Below are 21,523 nucleotides of genomic sequence, written 5' to 3'. Positions count from 1 at the left end.
GGAAGAACTTCTTTCCTGTGAGAGTGACAGAGCCCTGGGACAGGCTGCCTAGAGAGGCTGTGGAGTCTCCTTCTCTGGAGACATTCCAACCCCCCTGGATGTGTTCCTGTGTGCTGTGCTCTGGGTGCCCCTGCTCTGGCAGGGGGGCTGGACTGGATGGTCTCCCCAGGTCCCCCCCAACCCCTGGGATTCTGGAATTCTGCCATTCTGCCGGGGCCGGGACTCGAACCCTTGTCCCTCTCCCCGCGCGGGGGCCGCCGGGGCCGCAGCCGGCGGAAGCGGGGCGGCGGGTTCCGGCGCGCGGTGTCCTCTCTCCCCTCAGCACCATGCTGCTCGCCCGGGCCCTGCGCGCCGCCGCCCTGCGCCCGCCGCTCCGCCCGCCGCCCCGCCGCCCCCTCCTCCTCCTCTCCTCATCCTCCTTCTCCTCCTCCTCCTCTCCCCGCAGCCTCCTGCCGCCGCCCCTGGCGCGCTCGCTCTGGCAGCGGGGCGGCGGGGGCCGGAGCGGGCTGCTCCGCCCGCGGCGGGGCTCGGCCGGCGGCGTCTCCTGCGGCTGCGGGGGCCTCCACACCGAGGGTGAGGGGAGCGGGGAGCCCTGCCCTGCCCTGAGGGGACCCCCCTTCTGAGGGGGGGGCACGGAGCGGGCCTCCCGTGGGGGGAGACCTCGGTTTGGGGGTGGGGGGGGGTGGTGAGGGGCACGGGGCGCTCCCGCCCTTTTTTGTGGGGTGCGGGGCGATTTAACCGGACCCTCGTTTGGGGCGGTGTGAGGGGGTCACGTTTTGGGGAAGGGGCGGTGTGAATGGGGTCTTGTTTTGGGGAGGGGGCGGTGTGAGGGGGTCACGTTTTGGGGAGGGGGTGATGTGAGGGGGTCACGTTTTGGGGAGGGGGTCTTGTTTTGGGGAGGGGGTCTTGTTTTGGGGAGGGGGTCACGTTTTGGGGAGGGGGCGATGTAAGGGGGTCTTGTTTTGGGGATGGGGCCACGTTTTGGGGAGGGGGTCTCGTTTTGGGGAGGGGGCGGTGTGAGGGGGTCTTGTTTTGGGGAGGGGGCCACGTTTTGGGGAGGGGGCGGTGTGAGGGGGTCTTGTTTTGGGGAGGGGGTCTCGTTTTGGGGAGGGGGCAGTGTGAGGGGGTCACGTTTTGGGGAGGGGGCGGTGTGAGGGGGTCTTGTTTTGGGGATGGGGTCACGTTTTGGGGAGGGGGCGGTGTGAGGGGGACGCCGCGTTCCCGCTCTTTTTTTCTGCCCCCCCACCCCGGGGCCGCACGTGGCAGCCGATCTGGGGACGGGGACATTCCCTAAGAACACGCCCTTTCCCCCCCCCCCCCGCCAGGTGACAAAGCCTTCGCGCAATTCCTGACGGATGAAATCAAGGAGGAGAGGAAGATCCAGAAGCACAAATCTCTGCCCAAGATCTCGGGCGGGTGGGAGCTGGAGGTGCAGGGCACGGAGGCCAAGCTGGTGCGGAAAATCGCCGGGGAGAAGTGAGTCTGGCCCTGGCGCCTCCCCCTGATGGCTCCTCCTGCTCCTTTGTTGTCCCTGCAGACCTTGCACAGGCTCTTGGTTTTCCCTCCCTGGGTCAAAGGCGGATTTATTTTTTTTTAATGCAAGTTTGTGGCTGTTTGGTGCGTTACAATGTTTCCTGCAGTCTTCTCTGCCTGGGAAATAACTGTTTGGGCTGGTAGAACTTGGGAAATGCTTGTTTGTAAGAAAGAGCAAGTGGAGAAAGGCAGCTTCATGCCAGCCTGTGTGTGAATTTGTAGAATCACAGGATGGTTTGGGTTGGAAGGGACCTTAAAGATCATCTAGATCCAACCCCCCTGCATGGGCAGGGACACCTCCCACCAGCCCAGGTTGCTCCAAGCCCCATCCAACCTGCCCTTCAACACTGCCAGGGATGGGGCAGCCACAGCTTCCCTGGGCAACCTGGGCCAGGGTCTCACCACCCTCACAGGGAAGAATTTCCTCCTCATGTCTCACCTCAATCTCCCCTCTGCCAGTTTTAATCCATTCCCTCTTGTCCTCTCCCTCCCTGCCCTTGTCCAAAGTCCCTGCCCAGCTTTCCACACCAGGAACACTGTCTCCACACCAAAAGCATCAAAGAGGCATTTTGATGGGTGGGGTTTTTTTTAGTATGTTGAAAGTATCTGCTTCTGTTTCTTCTGCAGGATAACGGTTACATTCAACATCAACAACAGCATTCCACCCTCGGCTGAGGAAGAAACACAAGAAGAGCAGAAACCTGATGAGCAGGAGGTAAATTTAGTCTTGATTTGCACTTCAGTGACTGGTCCACAGAGGGAAGTTTGAGCTTTGCCCATAAGGATCAAGGGTTGCTTTTTTTTTCTCTCATTTGACATTTTGGAAGCATTAAGTCACAAAATGCAGATTTTTCTGGGTTGGTTGGGACCCCGCTCTCTGCAGCAGAAAGGCAGAGCAGGGTGGGAGGGCCCTGTGAGGAGGGGAGGAATTTGTGTACCTCTTGCCTTTGCATCCCATGCAATAAATACAAAATAAGTTAAATCAGTGAAATGCAAAGATATTTACATGACTCTATTGGTGTGGCTTTGCTGCTCAGAAGAGTCTCACTCCTGTGTAATGAGACTGCTGGGGAAAATACTGGTAGAAACTGAATGAGCAATATTGTTTGAGTCACCAGCAGCTCCTGCTGTCAGAACAGTCTTGAGTCTGTTCCCAATTCCTGCTGCTTTGAGGGACCCTGAGCTGTGGGATCTCAGGTTTGGCAGATGCTCCCAGCTGCCATTTTACCCAGAGCAGAGGAGGGGCTGAGGGGCAGCTGGTGAGGCTTTGGGGGGGCTTGGGTGACCATGGCCAGATCAGAGACTCCAGAGGGTGACAGGGATGGGCTGGGCTTGCTGGGCTGCACTATCAGCACTTTGGCTTCCATTCAGATTCCAGTGCTGATGCAACTGTTCTCTTATTTAGCCTGATCTTACATCAACTCCAAACTTTGTTGTGGAAGTCATAAAAGATGATACAAAACAGACCCTGGTTCTTGACTGCCATTACCCCGAGGATGAGGTGGGTATCACACTGGCTGTGACTGCACCTTTCCTGCTCAGCTGCAGTGTAACTCTGCTCCCCACAGCCTGTTGCTTTTTTGAATCTGCAGAAAACACAGTCTCCTGTCTTTTTTAACACAAAAAAAAAAGGCTTTGGTTTGGCAAAGAACACGGTGTGGGGAGATGTTCCACTGCATTCCTCACAAACCTGGCATTTCTGATTGGCCACTTACTGGCCAGTTTTGTTGATTTACATTGGGAATGGCAGCCTGAGGGGGGGGAAACAGGAATGGCCACAATAAGATGAGTTTGATACAGTGTGTCAGTAACTTGCAGATCTCATTATAGAGGAGTCACAAATTCGGGATTAACAGAAAAAAAAGGGGAGGAGGGGGGAATAAAATGAAGAACTTTGCTTCAGACTGATCTTTGTGTTTTATTTTGTACACCTTAACAGATGATTTTTGCAGGCAGTCCTAGCTGACAAGGATTAGACAGACTTGAGAAGACAGATTCAGAACAAGGCAGAAGAAGTTTTTACATCTTGTAGAAATCAGGCTGCTGACTTACATCAGGTCACTGCTGGTAGTCTGAGGTCTTGGGGTTGTTTCCTGTGTTCTTGTGTGTGCCTGTGCTTGTCTCCAAGGCAGGCATTGCCAAGGGAGAGGCACAGCTCTAATACCAGCCTTGGGGGTTTGCCTGCAGTGTAGTATTCCTGGTTTTGGGATGGGATGGCTGAAGGGGCCCTGTAGCTAGAGCTTATTGTATGTTTAATGTCTCCTGATTCAGATTGGACATGAGGGAGAGGAAGAAAGTGATATTTTCACCATTCGGGAGGTCAGTTTTCAGCCCACTGGAGAATCTGACTGGAAGGAAACCAACTACACCCTCAACACGGATTCCCTGGACTGGGTGAGTGCTGCTGACACAGCCACAGGCTGCAGAGGGCGCTTGGCCTGGCTGCAGGTTTGCTCCCGGGTTGCCAGGGAATCCTTCTGGGATTCCAGAGACAGGGACAGCCCCAGGAAGCCAGGCAGTGTCACCTGCTCCCAGGGCTGTGCAGGGCTGGTGGTGTTACTGGCACAGACAGACATGTTGGGACTTGTTCTGTTCCAGGCTTTACAGGTTGATTTCCCAGCAGCTGTTAGACCTCAGAGATGCTTTGACACTTATCCTTAGATCTGTGTTTAACAACGTAGCTCACAGATACCATCTGTAGCTGCCTTTGTTTTCTGGGTTTTCCGGGTATGTTTTTATATTGTGACATTAAAAATTAGTGTGACTAAGAATCTGGCACCTGCTTTTATGTTCTCAGTGCCAGGCTTTCAAAGCATGAAACCTGAGTTTGGAGGCTGAGTATCATGATTAAAACTTGACTCCTAGAGTGCACCTCTCTGGGAAGCATTCATGTTAGAATTGGTTAGTGTGCTCTAGAACATCCCACTGTTTATTTGTTCCTGACTTGAGACAGGAGAGTAATTTAAAACTGGGAATGATTTGTGATCTATTCAGATTACAGAAGTTCAAAATGGATCATTTGCTCAGTAATATTGGTCTGTTTCAAAAAGAAAAAACAACTAAAACCAGAAATACATGACAGGTATTAACATTTCTGCACTAAGCAGTAACAAGGAATTTGTTCTCCTGAGTAGGGAGGGGGGAACTCACAAGGGTGGAGTTGCAACAGTTGAGTAGGATTAAAAAAAGAATAAATAAATAATTTTAAAAAGACTCGATGATTGTAAAAGATTTGGTCTTTTAAACAAATATTGCATCATATACCACCCTTTCCAGACACTGTTCAGACAGTTCACACCCCAGGCTGGAGCTCGGCAGGTACAATCTGGCAGGTGTAACCTGCTGACTCCTGCACTCTGTTGATCACCCCCAGTGCAGCTCCATAGTCATGTTTGGTTTGGGTTCATCTGACCTGTTCCAGGGCCCCTTCCCTCCAACAGCTACACCCAAGGCCAGGCCTCCTGTGAAGGGAACAGGGAGCTGCCTGGTGTCCTGCAGGAGGCAGGCCTGGTCTTCCTGGGGGAGAGAAGTGTCAGCTGCTGTGGGGCATTTTAAAAACCACCCCTAGCCAGGTGTGCTCTGCTAAGGAAGGTTCTTGGTCTTTGCTTCCAGGCTCTGTATGATCACTTGATGGATTTCCTGGCTGATCGAGGAGTCGACAACACATTTGCTGATGAGTTGATAGAGCTCAGCACTGCACTGGAGCACCAGGAGTACATTAAATTCCTTGAAGACCTTAAAAGCTTTGTCAAATGTCAGTAGGTTAGGCCAGGAAACTGATCTGCAAGAGTGGGTATTCCACAGCACTGCTCCAGCCAGCAGTACCCAAATACATCTTCACAACAGATATGGAGAGTAAGTACCTTTGGAATATGGAGAATGAGGATTCTCACTTGTACTGGGGGTTTTGTATTTATGTTGCAGCCCACACCAGGTTCTCCAACCATAACAGCCTGGTATTGCCTCACCCTACCTGGTTGATTTTGTACAATTAAGAATGAATGTGAAGAATAAATTCTGTTCAACATATCACTGAAAACTGGTGGTTTCTCTTCTTCCTGTTGTGCCATTGCTGACTAAAGAGCTGCCACAAAATTGAGGCTACTGTTTGTGCCTGAGCTGGTGTTGGCAGAGCTGTTGCTGCAGCCATGGTGTGTGCTGGCCCTGTTTCCTCCAGGGAATGCAATTCCAGCTATACCATGTGCCCTCTGTCAGAGCTCTGGCTGCAGGAGGAAGTTTGCTGGCCAAGCAGTGCTAATTATGAATGTGAGTCCCACTTGGGAAGGCTTGACTGTCTGTCTTTGTGTTGGGGAATTCAAGGTATAAACATTGTATCATGGTATAAGGTATAAACAGGAGCTGCTTTGAAAAGGGATGTGCTGCCATAACATTAGTATTGATGTTGCTGGTTTAGAAAAGCCCTGCAGGGAGGCCTGAGCACTTCAGTTCCAGCAGCAGCTGTCAGAGCCACTGCTGCAGGGCAGCAGCCACGCTCTCCCACTCAAACCTGTCTCTCCAGTTGCTCCCTGAAGGTCACTGTGGGTTCAGACAGACACCAGAGCTGCAGTCCCGTGTGAGACCCCCGATACATTGTTAAAGACAACATGAAGGCTAAAGTCAACTAAGTATATTTATTTCAAAAGATAGTGTGTGTTATTAAAAGTGCAGGGTAAGGCAATACTCCTGTGCCTAAGTATCTTTTGGCACAAAAGTTACAATTATATACATTAAAAAAAAACCAAACAAACAACTTAGCAGCTCGGGGTGGAGTTTTGAAGTCCTTCCAGTAAAAAGCAGCAGAATCAGCTTACAGGAGAATCGTCCAGGAGTCACAGACCTTTACAAAAGGTGAGCAGAGAAGCTATAACAATGTATACAATTAATTATGAATATTCCAAAGTGTTTCACATGCTCTGCTCCTCATGCTGCCCTGGCAGTGATTTTACAGAAGCAGCAAAGCTAAGAACCCTCCCTTGGGCTGCTGGGATGGTCTGTGTTTTCTAAAAGGCTTAAACTGAATTAATTTGTAAAACTGCTCTTCATGAACCACTTGTCTGACCAGCAGCTCCACACCAGACTTGGAAGTTGTTGGCAAAGGTGGGGAGAAAGGTAAGTTACTACATTTGATAGGTCCTTGAAAGATTCCCTAATCCAGCAGCTAAGGGAAAGCTGTGTCATGTGGCTCTTCCTTTGACAGCTGACCATGGCCAAAAGTTACAACTATTTCCAAGGAAGTTTGTGGAAAAAAAGCCACGACACAAAGCCCTGGGATGGAGGAACTCGTGGTGTCTGCCCGTGTCATGGAGAAGTGGATCCAAGCAGAGACCCTTTCATAGAATTGTAGGATTCCAGGTTTTCCAGGAGCTGGGCATTTAGACTCACCGAGCAGCTCATGAGCAGACTGGGCTCCTCCTCCATTCCACTGGTCACTGTGAACTGGGGGCTGTGGAAGCACTGGTGACTGTGCTCAGTGACAGCGTTTTCCAGAAGCGACCGCAGCTTCTCTTCTGTCATTCCCTGAGGAAAACCCAGGTCAAAGAAGCCTGACATTTCCTGTTGTTTCCTGCAGCTTGGAACTGCCTCCTCACAGCAGAGGGAGGCAGGCACAGCTACCACCTGGCTCAGTGCTCAGCTCACCTGGGTGCTGATGTGTAACCCACACTGGCAAAACACAAAGTCATTCCTCACAGTCAGGTTATTCCTGGAAAGAGGAAACAATGAGCATCACCACAGCAGCTAGAACAAAGATCCATTTTAGCAAAAAGCCTCTTAGGTAATTGCTCAGGTGTTGTTGTTTTTTTTTCACTTTGGTGAAATTCACAGTAACAACAGCCTTTGTTTACCCACAGCTTCTGCCTGTTGAAGCCCAAACTGCTCCTGGAGAGTGGAGAACCCCATTCCCATGCCAAGGGCTGTCTTACTTTCTACACACTGGGCAGATGATCCCATCACTGGCATCCAGACCATCAAGCATGGCATTGAGACACTCCTCATCAAACTGCAGGCTGTACTGATACTCCTCCATAGCCAGCTGCCCTGCAAGGACAGGCAAACTGCCCTCAGGCATCTGTCAGGAATTCCAGACAAAGAAGCTGAGGCAGCCACTGGCTTCTGAACTTCACTTTTTCTGGATCAGATTTCTATACCTGAGGAGATAATTCATGTTAATCCAGGTTTTTCCTATGGCTCAGTCTTTCCCTGGTCTCAAGTGGGCGACTTTCCACTCTCCAATGATTTAGAAATCATTTATCCAGCTTCCTAGACCTCCCAAACATCTCAGTGCTTTTCCCCTGTTCTTTTATTAGCTTGTCACAGACCTTAAAATGCCACTTCAACTCTCAAAACTGTCAAAAAGGGCCTTGATGCAGAGATTTCTCAGGAAGCTCTTCTGTACCTCATGGTCCACAGGAACTGAGGAGCACAGCCTCAGCTAGTGTGGATTACTAGAAAGTCAGGAATATTACAAATCAATCAGGAGTCAGAAAATCTGCAGAGACATTACCTTGCAAGATCAGTTCCTGTTCAATCTCTTCCAGCACTGCTAGCTCATCTGGGTCCTCTGGCATCTGAAAGGTGCAGCAATCAGTGACCCTTCCATTCTGGCTACTTTCTCACTTAACTTCCAGCACCTGACTGAGCTGCCACTGCAACATAAATTCACTCTGTTCTCAGGAGTGGTCAGTGAGGAACCAGCTCTGAAAATCCCATGTGAGAAACCTGCCCCCTGCCATGATGCACAGGCAGTTTGTGAAGGAAAGAAGGAAGTTCCCCTCTGTGGACCCGAAGCCAAACACAACAGCACAAGGCCCTGCACTAGCTCTGGAAGCAGGAAACACAGAAGCTCCGAGTTCTGCCAACTCCCACCAGGGAGAGGCTGAGGTTACAGCTGCATTTGATGCACCTGCTTTGGACACGCAGCAAGGAACAAGTGGCAGGACCAGAGGAAATGGCCTCAAGTTGTGCCAAAGGAGGTTTGGATTGGGTATTAGGAAGAAAATGATTTACTGAAAGGGCTGTCAGGCCCTGGCCCAGGCTGCCCAGGGTGGAATCCCCATCCCTGGAGGGGTTTGCAAGCCCTGGAGATGTGGTGCTGAGGGACATGGGGCAGTGCTGGGAGAAAGGTTGGCCTGGGTGACCTTAAAGGTCCCTTCCAGCCAAACCATTCCGCGGTTCCGCGGCTGCTGGAGGCTGCCGCGGGCTCTGCACTGACCTGTGCCAGGGCCTCCCCTCCCCAGGGCAGCCCTTCCTGCAGCGTCTGCCACTCCTGCTCCATCACCTCCTGCGCCAGCAGCGCGGCCGGGCCGTTCACCCTCTCCCCGGCCTGCCGGTACCGCTCCAGCAGCTTGGCCCGGCTCTTCCTCAGCCTCTCCATGCAGCGCTGGGAGGGAGCAGAGCAGAGAGGAGCATTGAGACATGGCATCAACCCCGCGCTGGGACGCGAGAGGCGCTGCCCTGCGGGGCAGCGGGGCGGCACCTCCCCCTCCTCCCCCAACCCCCGGAGACCCCAAGCGGGGCTGGGGCCGGGCCGGGCCCGCACTCACCCGGCGATAGGCCTCCTTCCATGGCGGGGCCGCGCCGCGGGGCCGGCCGCGGGCTCGAACCGCCGTCTCCATGGCCATGGGGGGGCGCGGGGCGCGCCGGGAAATGTAGTCCCGGCCCGGCGGAGGGAGCGGGAGGTTGGGTTGCCGATTGGTGAGGCGGCGCGGTGACCCCCCCACCCCCTACCCCGGGTGGGCGGCGGGAAGGGGGAAACGGGAACAACAACAACAACACCGGGAGCGACACCGGGAACAAGAACAACGGCAGCGATGGCGGCGCCGCCCGCCGAGAGCGGCGCGGGGGAGCAGTGGCGCGCGGCCCTGCCGCAGCACGCGGTGCTCTGCCGCCTCCGCGAGCGCGCCCCCGCCGCCCCCGCCGCCGCGCGCCCCCCGCTCCTCCGCGACCTCCTGCTGGGGCAGGACGGGGACCTGCTGCTGTGGGACGGGGAGCGCGCGGCCCTGCGCGCCATCGGCCTCCGCCGCCTCGGGGGGGCCGACCCCGCCGGGCTCAGCCGCTCGCAGGTAGGGCCGGGCCCTGGGGGGCTCCCTGAGGGGGGGTCTGAGGGAAACCCGGGTCTTGGGGGGCTCCCTGAGGGGGGGTCTGAGGGAAACCCGGGTCTTGGGGGGTTCCCTGAGGGGGGGTCTGAGGGAAACCCGGGTCTTAGGGGGTTATGAGGGGGGGTCTGAGGGAAACCCGGGTCTTGGGGGGCTCCCTGAGGGGGGTCTGAGGGAAACCCGGGCCTAGGGGGGTTATGAGGGGGGGGGTCTGAGGGAAACCCGGGCCTTGGGGGGCTCCCTGAGGGGGGTCTGAGGGAAACCCGGGTCTTGGGGGGCTCCCTGAGGGGGGTCTGAGGGAAACCCGGGCCTAGGGGGGTTATGAGGGGGGGGTCTGAGGGAAACCCGGGCCTTGGGGGGCTCCCTGAGGGGGGTCTGAGGGAAACCCGGGTCTTGGGGGGCTCCCTGAGGGGGGTCTGAGGGAAACCCGGGTCTTAGGGGGTTATGAGGGGGGGTCTGAGGGAAACCCGGGTCTTGGGGGGCTCCCTGAGGGGGTCTGAGGGAAACCCGGGCCCTGGGGGTTATGAGGGGGGTCTGAGGGAAACCCGGGTCTTAGGGGGTTATGAGGGGGGGTCTGAGGGAAACCCGGGTCTTGGGGGGCTCCCTGAGGGGGGGTCTGAGGGAAACCCGGGCCTTGGGGGGTTATGAGGGGGTCGGGGGTCAGGCAGTCGTGACAGAGATCGTGGCTGGGGCTGAGGGAAATCCAGGCCCTAAGGGGCCCTGGCGGGTGGTCACACTCACAGACATACAGGCTGGTTTGGGTTGGAAGGGACCTCAAAGATCACCCTGTTCCAACCCCCTGCACGGGCAGGGACACCTCCCACCAGCCCAGGCTGCTCCAAGCCCCATCCAACCTGCCCTTCAACACTGCCAGGGATGGGGCAGCCACAGCTTCCCTGGGCAACCTGGGCCAGGCTCTCACCACCCTCACAGCAAAGAATTTCCTCCTCATGTCCAACCTACATCTCCCCTCCACCACCCAAAGTAAAGGTGTCCCATACTTCTGAGAGCTTAACTGTAACATTTGTGTTTTCAGACCCTCCTCTGCATAAACCCACCCCTTTTTGAGGTCTACCAGACCCTGCTGAGCCCCACCCAGCATCATGTGGCCCTCATTGGCACCAAGGGGCTCATGGTGCTGGAGCTGCCCAAACGCTGGGGGAAGAATGCTGAGTTTGAAGGTGGGAAATCCACGGTGAACTGCAGGTAGGTGAGACCTCAGGTGGTTAATGCCATCCTTGTCTTGCTGTCCTTCCTCCTCCACAGCTTCTCCTCTCCTGGGGTCAAACAGATAGGGAAGGTACTGGCTGTGTGGAGCTTGAGTGGATAATCCCAATGGAAGGTGTTTTGGCTGAGGGACTTGCTGATTGCCAAGTGACCCAAATAAATGACCTAAACTTGTTGCAGATGCTGAGGAGCAAGGTGGTGTTCTCTACCTTTCCTGGGGTCTTTTAGCTGTGGTAGCTAAAAGCCCATCTCCAGGTGGGACTAACAAAGGGCTTCAAGCTAAAGATATCCCTCCAGTTTTAAGAATACGGCTTTGAAACCTCTGAATTTGGTTTCTAGTTCCTCTTGCCCTCACTTCCCTTTAGCATTAACTTCTGTGTGTTTCTGCTCTGTCTTTCAGCACTATTCCTGTTGCAGAAAGGTTCTTCACCAGCTCAACATCTCTGACTCTGAAGCATGCTGCCTGGTACCCCTGCGAGACAGTAGAGCCCCACATTGTGCTCTTGACTTCAGATAATACTATAAGGTAAAACCTGTTTGTAGTTGATTCTCTCTTAAGTGTTTTTGTTGTCATAGCCAGTCTGATTTTTCTCCAGATATTTCTGTCCTGCTATTCCTACCTGAATTACCAATAAAAAGTAGAATGGGAGAACTTTCAGACTGATATCAGCTGGTGTTCCTGCATCAGCAGGGACATGTGCCACATTTCCAGCTGGATTAACACTGCTGCTGTCTCTTTTCCTCCAGGTTTTACAGCCTGAAGGTGCCTCAGACTCCCACCAAAGTGATTGCTCTTTCAGACACAGAGGAGGAGACTCTGACAATCAAGAAAGGGTTTGTGTGGCTTCTTGTATTTTGAAATGCTTTTGACAGAATCAGCTCTGCATTCTTAGTTGTGTTTTTAACGAATAATGATAAATGGGCCCAAAGATCTGAAGGAACTTGATGCTCTTAAAGGTCTTTTCCGACACAAACAATTCTGTGATTCTAAATCTACCTGAAAATCTGATGTGATTTTTGTTTCATGAGCTTCTTTAGTGTCAGGACATTTTTCCTATCACGGTAGCTGCACTTTTTTATTATTTTTTTTTCCCATCTGTCTGGAAAAAAGTGGTAATGAACTGTATAGTCAAGTGTTTGTCAGGGAGGTTCTCCTGCCCCTGTTCTCTGCCCTGGGAAGGCCTCACCTGGAGTCCTGTGTGCAGTTCTGGGCTCCCCAGCTCAAGAAGGACAAGGAGCTACTGGAGAGAGTCTATAACACAGGGCACTGAGATGATGAGGGGCTGGAGCATCTGCCTGTGAGGAAAGGCTGGGAGAGCTGGGGCTGTTCAGCTGGAGACAAGGAGGCTGAGGGGGGATCTGATCAGTGCTGATCAATATCTCCAGGGGGTGTCAGGAGGATGGGGCCAGACTCTGCTCAGGGGTCTCCAGTGACAGGACAGGGGGCAATGGGCACAAACTGGAGCGCAGGAGGTTTCACCTGAATATGAGAAAATACTTCTTTACTCTGAGGTAACAGAGCCCTGGTACAGGCTGCCCAGGGAGGTTGTGAAGTCTCCATCCCTGGAGATGTTCCAAACAGGACGTGTTCCTGTGGGACCTGCTTTAGGGATCCTGCTCTAGCAGGGGGGCTGGACTGGATGATTCCCAGAGGTCCCTTCCAACCCCACCATGCTGTGATTCTGTGAGAGCAGCATCTGCCAAAGGACTGGTGGGCAGGTGCTCAGCAGGAATTTCTCAGCACATGCTGATGGACCGAGTTGAACGCTTGTGCTCTCCCAGTCATTGCTGACTTCAGGCCTTGTTCCCCGTGTTCCCAGGAGAGCCTACACAGCATCCCTGGGAGAAACCGCCGTGGCCTTTGACTTCGGCCCCCTGGTGTCCGTCCCCAGGAGCGCGGCGGGACAGCGAGGGAGTGAGGAGGTGCTGGCCTACCCGCTGTACATCCTGTATGAAAACGGAGAGACATTCCTCACCTACACCAGCCTGCTGCACAGGTGGGGTCACACCATCCTCAGGTTTCATGGGGTGCTTGTGCTTGGACAAGGTGAGGGCTGGAGAGACAGCTCTGGGGCTCTGCCAGGGTGACAGGGCTGAGTTTTATTGTATTGCAGCCTGTTTTATCTCTTTGTGGCAGTGCTGATAGGCTTACATCCAAGAATAGGGTGTCAGGACAAGAGGAAATGGTCTCAAGTTGTGCCAGGGGAGGTTTAGATGAGATATTGGAAGAAACATCTTCACTGAAAGGGTTACTAAACACTGGGACAGGTTGCCCAGGGAGACGGTTGAATCAACATCCCTGAAGTGTTTAAAAGACGTGTAGATGTGGTGCTGAGGGACATGGGTTAAGCTCTGGACTTGGTAGAGTTTGGTTAATGGTTGGACTCGATTTTCAAGCTCTTTTCCAACCAGGACAATTCTGTGATCCTTTTTTATCCAGATGTTAAGGGTGCAGTTTGTACTGCTGAGAATCCAGACTGTTGTTTACAGTCAGAAATTGGATATGAAGACACTAGGCTGTTAAAAGATTGGGATCTGAAGGTGTCAGGAGTGTTTTGGGGCCTTCAGGTCACAGTGCAGCTTTGGGTAAGGCTGAAAGAGCTAGTGGCATCTTGGGAAAGTAAGTGTTTTAAGGTCATAGAGGATTTCCAGGCATGTTCCATAAGCAAAGGTCAAGAATATTAATTAAAAATATCAACAAAAATCACCTGAGAAAACTGAAAAGATAGTGGAAAACTTAGGAGTTAGATGTAGGTATTTTGGTTAGAAAAAGCACTGTTTGCCTCTGTGTGGGAAACGATGCAGCACTGAGCAGGTCCTGTCTGTGGGCAATGAAATGGGCTCAGGCCTTGAGAAGTTCTACCTAGAGAAACACCAGGCCACAAAATGCTGCTCCTAAAGTGCTTTATTAAGCAGAAAAACAGGGGATAAAGTTAGTTAACTTGAGCTTCCTGTGAGTACTTTGTGTTCTTGTATGAAAGTGTTTCCTCCTGAATTTGCTGGAATGTTGCTCAGTTGCTTTCAGAGCACAAAATGTTATTCCCGAGCTCCAGTTTCTTCTCTGAGACCTCCAGCAAGGAGGTGCAGTGCAGACTCCTCATCTGCACAAGTCTGGGTTGCTGCTCTTTGAGGGGAATTAAACACAGCTCCAAACCTCTGGGGTTTGGGTGGTTTATTCTAATGATCCTTTTTATTTTTTTGGAGTTAGTGTCTACCAGGCAACCACGGGGATCTCTCCTTCCACACCTCAGGTTGTGAACACGTCATCTTCTTTATTCCAGCACTGGAAATCTTGACAAGCTGCTTGGCCCCCTGCCCATGCATCCTGCTGCAGAAGACAACTATGGCTATGATGCCTGTGCTGTCCTGTGCCTGCCTTGTGTTCCAAACATCCTGGTGATTGCCACCGAGTCGGGAATGCTTTATCACTGCGTGGTGCTGGATGGAGAAGAGGATGATGAGCAGGTACCTTTTCTTGGGATTTGTTTTTGTTTGTTTCTTTCTTTCTATGTGTATTTTTGTGTCTTCAGTCAGAGATCCTGGCTGCAAGGGTGGCAGGATGCCTGGAAGTGAAAACCAGGTGCCAAAGCTACAGTGTTTTATAATGAGGGAGTGAATCTTCCACCTGTTCCAGCCAGCCCCTGTGATTGCCTGGTGATTCTGTGTGTCCATTCTCTGGATCCTGACAGTAGATCTGGTGCTGATCCAACTTCCTGTGAACTATTTTAAAGAGGATCTTCTAGGAAGACACCTTGTTTCTGAGATGACTTTTTGAAGTAAAAAAAATAAGAATATAATGAAGGGACCTGAACTAATTTCCTTGACAATGAATACTCCTGCCTACATCATGTAACTATTGATGTTGTTCATGTTGGCATTGCTGTTTGAATCACACCTGACAGAAGAATTCAATGTTCTTTTCAGTCAGAAAAGTCGTGGGACCCCAGATCTGATCTGATTCCCTCCCTGTATGTGTTTGAATGTGTTGAGCTGGAACTCGCACTGAAACTGGCATCAGGAGAGGAAGAAGAGCCCTGGGAGTCTGATTTCTCTTGCCCAATCAGGCTCCATCGAGGTAGGGCTTCCTTCAGGTTGTTGTCTTTTCCTTTCTATAGTTCCTTCATTTGGGACTGAGCTATTTCCAAATCACCACTGGGGTCAGGGTGGGATTAGAGTAAGGATTGGCCTGATGTCTTCATGAAAGCTATGGAAATGGGAAGCCTGGGAGGTGCCCCTCTGTTTACTCAAGGGCTAGATACATGTGGTCAGATAATATTAAATTCTTTCAGCTGTGGATTATGAAGTTGTTGCATTTGTGATGTCCTGGGTATGTCAGCAGGTCTGTGGGTATGGTCTTGAGGGAAGAACTGACATCTGCTGCTGAGACCATCCAGTGAAATTAGGGGGCAGGAGGTAGGGGTGGGACAAAGTGTCTGGGGTCTTCTGGCATGAACTGTTCTCCCCTTTAAAATCTAGTGGATTGATGCAGATGTAGTGTGAAAGGAACAGGTGAAAACAATTCATCAGGTATTTCAAGAGTAATTTGTTTCTGTGTAGAACTCGAATAATGCATCCAGCTGAAATTTTAGGTAGGGACTGGTTAGAACTTGAAAAGGATTTTAATGCTGACTGGAGAACAGTTTGACACCCCAGCACTGCAGGTTTGGAGGATGAGTTTTTCTCTCTTAGTGCCTTCTCCTACATCTGCTGTTTGAATTTCAGATCCAAAATGTCCCTCTCGTTACCACTGCACACATGAAGCTGGTGTCCACAGTGTGGGGCTGCCCTGGATCAACAAACTGCACAAGTTCCTGGGTTCAGGTGAGGGAAGAGATCACTGGTACCAGGTTGGTGGGTGGGGGTAGTGGTGAGAATCCCATACCCTGCAAAGTGGATCTGATGCCTTGTGACCAATCTCTTGGTAGATGAAGAAGACAAAGACAGTTTACAAGAGCTGGGAGCAGAGCAGAAGTGCTTTGTTGAACATATTCTTTGTACAAAACCATTGCCATGCAGGTAAAAACCAAACCCTTCCTTTTGCTTCCAAATCAGTGAGTTGCTATGGAAAAGATGTATGATTTGTCTTCTGCTGCTGCATTGTCAGCATTAAAAATGATGATGTCAGCTTAACAGAATTCAAACAATATAAATAAACAATCTGTGCACCAGGATTCTTAATGCACAGGTAGGGAAGTTAGCTAAATTCCCATGGTACTGCCTGAAAATCATCTACCAAACCAGCAGGTTTTCAGTTCCCTTTACCTGACCCTGGACACCTCTGAGGCTTGATGTGGTGAAGACTCTGGAATGCTGACCTGTTCCTTTTATCCACTTGTTAAGGATCAAGCAAAGCTTTCAAAGAACATTGGATTTTTTTGGGGGGGTGGGCTCCTGAGATACCCTAGTGAGGCTCAGGAGGCATCAGTTGCTGGGCTGTGTAATGTTTGTCTGCTTAATTGTCCTAACTTTGATGAGGCCTAATACTTTATGTATTCAGCATAATAAACAATACCCCCCAAAAGAGTTAAGGAATAGGTGTTGGTCATCAACAGGTGGGGGGCAGCAGTCACCCAGGGAGAGGACATTTGGCCCAGCTGGTGGCACACAGAGCACCCAAGCTCTCTCCTGAGGTCTGTGCCTCAGCTGAGCACTGGGTCACATTTCCTGGGGCACAGCAGCTTTTGTTTGAATGTTTTTGACTGGACAATTCTTGTGTTTTCTTCGCCCTTCAGGCAACCTGCTCCCATCAGAGGATTTTGGATTGTTTCTGACATCCTGGGGCCCACCATGATCTGCATCACAAACACCTACGAGTGCATTACAAGGCCTCTCTTGTATGTGGCTCTGAACTGGTTTGAAATCTGTGACTGTTGCAGGAAAAGCATCTTTGGATATATTTTTTGATAATTGTTTTTTTGATCCTTTCCCCTTAGACTTCTGTGCCTCTGATGACACGCAATGAAGTTTGCCTCCTAGCTGAGCACTTCAGTGTTATTTACAGTAGTTATTTACTACTTAGAAGGTGTTTGTAGGAGATATAATTAATGTATATCACTTTTAATGAGTATTAGGGCAAGAGTTGCATCAGGAGCTGCTTGACCTTATTGGTGAGGTTTTTAATTAATTGTTATGAGGAGTCTGCAAATCAAATTAGTTTACAGACAGTAGTGTAGATAGATATTCTTAACGGGCACCAAAGTTATGCTGGCATGAAAGGGAAAAAGGGGGGTCTTAAATTCCTTTGAAGTAGTGGGGTGTTGGGATGCATTTTTAAGGAGCTCTGGGGTGGTGGGGAAGATGGAGACTGGTTGGGTAGATCTGCATTTGCACGGTTAAGTGAACACCTTGAGGGGAGAGCACTAGTTTCTTTATTTGTTGCCAAGAACACTAATGCATGACAGATACCTCCAGCAGAGGTTGTAATAGTGGCAGTGTTATTTTTTATAATAACAATAATAGGCTTAACAGTATTAATAATAATTAAGGCTGCTTTGAAAAAGCAGGTCATGCTGCTGGTCGGGCACTTGCCTTCTGCTCCTTTGGTAAAAGGCAATTCATGATTCTGGTTAGTTTCAGCCACAACCAAACAGAAAGATGAGGGGATCTGAGCTCCACCAACCTTGTCTAGAGCTGGATTTACCACAGAAGTGAAGTATTTTCTCTGGGGACACGTGTGGCTTTACTGCTGGAACACCCCAGTTCCACAGCAGAGGAGTTCCTCCTTGGAACTGCCATTTAAACCGACGGAGTTTTAATGTTTCTGGTTCAAATGTGTTCTCTGGTTTGATGTTCTCTGGTAGGAGCACAGTCCATCCTGCATCCCCTCCCCTGCTGTGCACCAGAGAAGACCCAGAGGTGGGTGTGTCCCCGCTGCGGATCCTGGCCGAGTCCCAGCACTCCTTCGAGAAGCACATCCGCAGCGTCCTGCAGCGCGGCTCTGCCAACCCCTGCCTGCTGAAGTAAGTGCAGGTGTTCTCCACAGGCACTGAGGAGGGAGCCTCGGGAATACTGTGTGTCAGAGGGTCTTAGGGGTTGGGAGGGACCTGGAAAGATCATCCAGTCCAACCGCCCGGCCAGAGCAGGGTCACCCAGAGCACATCACACAGGAACGTGTCCAGGTGGGTTTGAATGTCTCCAGAGAAGGAGACTCCACAGCCTCTCTGGGCAGCCTGTCCCAGGGCTCTGTCACTCTCACAGGAAAGAAGTTCCTCCTGATACTCACATGGAACCTCCTGTGTTCCAGTTTGCACCCACTGCCCCTTGTCCTGTCACTGGACATCACTGAACAAAGCCTGGTCTGTCCTCCTGACACTGCCCTTAACATATTTGTAAATGTTAATCATTGAATCAGCTCCTGGTTGAACAGCATGTCAGCTTGGACACAGTGAGCTCTGGGCACCACTCTTGTCCATGCAGGGATGGCATGGATTCAACTAAGGATGTGGGATGGGAGGGTGATCACCCTGGTCCAGGCCCCTCCTCACAGCAGTGCCAGCCTCAGCTGATGAGGTTGCTCATTGCTTGTCCCATTGCTTTTGGAATATCTTAGGATACCTTGGGATTTCCTCATGTAAGAGAAACAATCTATAGCAAAGGGATTTATGTGCAGTCCTTTGCTTCTGTGAGTGAGTCCCAGAGCCCTTGCCATAAACACTGTGAGGGGTTCAGCCTTTTGAAAGAAAAACCTTAGAGCAGGATTGCAAAAACCTGTCTCTGGTATTCTGAAGGTCTGCTGATAAGGATGCTGCTCCTCCCCCTGAAGAATGCCTTCAGCTTCTTAGCAGAGCCACCCAGGTGTTCAGAGAGGAGTACATTCTGAAACAGGACCTGGCAAAAGAGGAAATCCAGCAAAGGTAACACAAACCCCTCCTAAATAACTGCTGTACAATGTCTCTGTGGAACAACAGCTCTGAGTGCTGGCTACTTCTCAGCTGGACTAACCCTTGTAAATGAGTAAAATGTACCCACCTAAGACTAATGGAACAGCAGAACTGAAAGCTGAGTTACCAGGAGAAGTAGGGGAGAGTGTGATACTCATTCTTTATAGTGACTCACAGGGGAAAGGAAAAAAAGCAAACACACAAAATAGTTGTTTGCTGTTGTCACTCTGCCTGTGCCAGGGGATGGCAGGATATTCTTTGTCCTCAGCAAGAGTCCTGACAAAGCTGCTAAAAGGAAAATTGCATTAAGTCTCTGCTGCTTCAAATCATGGATATTTATTTGATCATAAAAAGTCAGGACAAAATGGAAGAGTTTTGTTCTCATCTCTGCCCATTTTTTGGTGTCTCCAGCTCTTTGTACTCCTAGGAACATTAATCACTTGTGTCTTGTTTGATGTGTGGCCCAACTCCTGATGCAGCTGGGTTGCTGCTGTGGGTGGTTTGATGCTATGTGTGTTTATTTTAAGAGTGAAGCTGCTGAGGGAACAGAAAAAGAAGCAACTGGAAGACCTTAACTACTGCCGAGAGGAAAGGTGAGTGTGGCCTGTCTGCTCTTGCCAAGTCAGACATCAGAACAACGCACCTCTGAGCAAGAAGTGCTTTAGGCAGGGTCCTTTGTGAAGCCAGTGAGAAGTGAATAATGCATTCCCAGCTCTGGTTAGGCCTGTGGGTTCACTGCTTGGTCAGGCTCCTGCTCTGGGTCCACATCCAGCTAAAGTAAAGTTTCTCACTCCACAAAGGAAAAGCTTGCGGGAGATGGCGGAGCGCCTGGCTGACAAGTATGAGGAAGCCAAAGAGAAGCAAGAAGATATCATGAACAGGTGAGGGCAAACTACTCTCTCTGCCATCACAGACACCTGTGTACAGAAGGTTGCAGGTGTGGTGGAACAGCTGGGTGGGCAGTGCTAAACTGGTTGGTTAGAAGCCTGGGCTTCCAGATGCTCTGTGCTGGGGCTCAGTGGTGATTTTTCAGGTCTAGACTGAGTGAATTTGCTGTTTAGAAATAGTGGAGGAAAGAGAAAAGTCAAGTCTTAAGCCCCTAAGGCTTAGGAAGAGAGCCAGGAGTGCGAGGCTGTCAGTGTCTTAGTGTAACTGGTCTAATAGGTAAGATAATTGGATTAATTGAACATTCTTGGTTTGTCCATGAAGGATGAAGAAAGTACTGCGGAGTTTCCACTCTCGCCTTCCTGTTCTATCAGACAGTGAAAGGTACATGAGGAAAGAATTGCAGACCATACATGACCAGCTGCAGCACCTCAGCAATGCCATCAGACAGGTGAGAGAATAAGTATCTGGCTGGTAGGTTACTCAACACCTCACTCACACCTAATGCTAGTGCTGAGAGCAACTCTATACTGCTCTTTAACCAGCAAGAGTAGACTAAAATAACTTCTGATCCTTGTTAATAATATAGACAGAACTGCTCCAACCCAGTATGAACCCTAACAAAGACAATCTCCACACCTTCCTCAGGCCCAGCACTCACCTTCGCTTCTCTCTGTGGGAGGAAAGTGCAAAAGGAAACAGATTTTTAATCCAAAGAGCATCAGTTCATTGCAGTATGACACACCAGCCTGTAACTGGAACCAGCTTTCACGTTGGCAGGCAGTGCCAGCACTGACTGGAATCTTCTTTTCCTGCATGACTTCCAGGTGAAAATGAAAAAGGAATACCAGCAGAAGAAGATGGAGAAGGGCACCAGCCCCCGAAAACCCAGCATCACCCTCAGTGCCTACCAGAGCAAGTGCATCCAAACCGTCCTGAAAGAAGAGTAAGTTAAAACTCGGCTCCTTCTGTGGAATTCAAGCTCTGGCATTTAATCAATTCTATTCCAGTTTCCAGGGTATAATTTAACCTCTGTGCTGCATGAGGGGCTGCCTGATGCACCAGCTGGAGGTTGTTGAGATGGTCTGAAGCATAAAATGTGCCAAGCCCTGACACAGCACTGGCAACATTACCCTACTTAAAGCAGATTTAGTTTAAGGCTATTTTTTGCCCAAGGATATTTTAGCAGTCTGTATCCAGCCTATAATGAACAAAATTCCTTGCAACAGTGCTCCTGTTCTCTGCTCCTACTATATGAAATATTTTCTTTCCTGACTTGCAGCCTTTTGACTTGGGTTTCTTTTTTCTTGAAGGGGGGAACTCATAAGGGACATGGTAAAACAGATCAACGACATCAGAACCCGTCTGAACTTCTGACACATCCACACTGAGGACCCTACAGCAAAAGGCTGGACAAGCTTTAAGTTTCCCTGTTGGGTTTTTTTTTTTTTCTTCCCTTGGATATTTAACATTTGTATGTTGAACAAGATACCTTTTACTTAGTATTTTGTAAAGTTGGCTTGTTAAAACACTTTTGAGAAGACTCCTTGCCTACTGCAGTTTTGTTTTTCTCCTGGGAGAAGGTATTTTAAACCTTAACTATGCAGAGTGGGATACTTCCTGCTAGCTCAGTAGGAGGGAAAGGTTTTGCTCCTTCCTGGGGTTACTCTGGGAGACTTCTACCCTTGGTCCATGGCAGGTGGCTGTGTGGGGGGGAAAAGCCTGTGGCAGAAGGCAGAGTAGAAAGACCAGAGAAGAGCACACACTTCAGCAGCTTTTTGTTTTGGTTTGGTTTTAATTTGGAACACTTTCTTCATAAAGGACACACCTTCAATACAGTTAACAAATGGTTACAGTTGAATCCTGGAGACAGCAGAATTCTACACCCACAATTGCACAGGACAC

General features: G+C 50.6%; 3 protein-coding genes across 4 annotated transcripts; 2 read left to right on the top strand and 1 right to left on the bottom strand.

Moving 5' to 3' along the window:
• Positions 1–280: 280 nt before the first annotated feature.
• Positions 281–5,572, top strand: C1QBP (complement C1q binding protein). The gene is made up of 6 exons (XM_051635781.1): positions 281–573; positions 1,326–1,476; positions 2,161–2,248; positions 2,939–3,034; positions 3,805–3,927; positions 5,146–5,572. Exons 1-6 carry the CDS (start codon positions 327–329, stop codon positions 5,293–5,295), a joined length of 855 nt encoding a protein of 284 aa, XP_051491741.1. The 5' UTR covers positions 281–326; the 3' UTR covers positions 5,296–5,572.
• A 573-nt stretch (positions 5,573–6,145) lies between these two features.
• RPAIN (RPA interacting protein) lies at positions 6,146–9,184 on the bottom strand. Of its 2 annotated transcripts, none has more exons than XM_051635787.1 (7): positions 9,075–9,184; positions 8,744–8,911; positions 8,036–8,099; positions 7,455–7,569; positions 7,171–7,234; positions 6,916–7,050; positions 6,146–6,370 (listed from the first exon to the last, which is right to left on the bottom strand). In XM_051635787.1, exons 1-7 carry the CDS (start codon positions 9,150–9,152, stop codon positions 6,341–6,343), a joined length of 654 nt encoding a protein of 217 aa, XP_051491747.1. In that variant the 5' UTR covers positions 9,153–9,184; the 3' UTR covers positions 6,146–6,340. The 2 variants fall into 2 exon arrangements, with proteins under 2 accessions (XP_051491747.1, XP_051491748.1); XM_051635788.1 differs by having other exon boundaries at positions 8,810–8,911.
• Positions 9,185–9,197: 13 nt separating this feature from the next.
• Positions 9,198–21,161, top strand: NUP88 (nucleoporin 88). The gene is made up of 17 exons (XM_051635756.1): positions 9,198–9,593; positions 10,663–10,832; positions 11,254–11,379; positions 11,601–11,687; positions 12,674–12,850; positions 14,135–14,318; positions 14,778–14,928; positions 15,576–15,674; positions 15,779–15,869; positions 16,586–16,687; positions 17,654–17,812; positions 18,581–18,706; positions 19,261–19,326; positions 19,534–19,614; positions 19,943–20,069; positions 20,446–20,564; positions 20,932–21,161. The coding sequence occupies exons 1-17, from the start codon at positions 9,342–9,344 to the stop codon at positions 20,993–20,995; spliced, it is 2,181 nt and encodes a 726-aa protein (XP_051491716.1). The 5' UTR covers positions 9,198–9,341; the 3' UTR covers positions 20,996–21,161.
• Positions 21,162–21,523: the final 362 nt, after the last annotated feature.

The sequence above is a fragment of the Apus apus genome, chromosome 18, assembly GCF_020740795.1.
Source record: "Apus apus isolate bApuApu2 chromosome 18, bApuApu2.pri.cur, whole genome shotgun sequence".
Lineage (NCBI taxonomy): Eukaryota > Metazoa > Chordata > Aves > Apodiformes > Apodidae > Apus > Apus apus.
The sequence above is the reverse complement of the archived record's forward strand: the minus strand, read 5'-3'. Positions and strand labels throughout refer to the sequence as shown.

Excerpts from the sequence above, each read along its gene's own strand:
- C1QBP (XM_051635781.1), top strand. The coding sequence starts at position 327 with ATGCTGCTCGCCCGGGCCCTGCGCGCCGCCGCCCTGCGCCCGCCGCTC. Across the intron at positions 574-1,325 it reads CGGGGGCCTCCACACCGAGG|GTGACAAAGCCTTCGCGCAA; the intron begins GTGAGGGGAGCG and ends CCCCCCCGCCAG. Across the intron at positions 1,477-2,160 it reads CGGAAAATCGCCGGGGAGAA|GATAACGGTTACATTCAACA; the intron begins GTGAGTCTGGCC and ends TTTCTTCTGCAG.
- NUP88 (XM_051635756.1), top strand. The coding sequence starts at position 9,342 with ATGGCGGCGCCGCCCGCCGAGAGCGGCGCGGGGGAGCAGTGGCGCGCG. Across the intron at positions 11,380-11,600 it reads ACTTCAGATAATACTATAAG|GTTTTACAGCCTGAAGGTGC; the intron begins GTAAAACCTGTT and ends CTTTTCCTCCAG. Across the intron at positions 15,675-15,778 it reads GCACAAGTTCCTGGGTTCAG|ATGAAGAAGACAAAGACAGT; the intron begins GTGAGGGAAGAG and ends ATCTCTTGGTAG.
- RPAIN (XM_051635787.1), bottom strand. The coding sequence starts at position 9,152 with ATGGCCATGGAGACGGCGGTTCGAGCCCGCGGCCGGCCCCGCGGCGCG. Across the intron at positions 8,912-9,074 it reads GGAAGGAGGCCTATCGCCGG|CGCTGCATGGAGAGGCTGAG; the intron begins GTGAGTGCGGGC and ends GCTCCCTCCCAG. Across the intron at positions 7,570-8,035 it reads ACAGGAACTGATCTTGCAAG|GGCAGCTGGCTATGGAGGAG; the intron begins GTAATGTCTCTG and ends CTGTCCTTGCAG.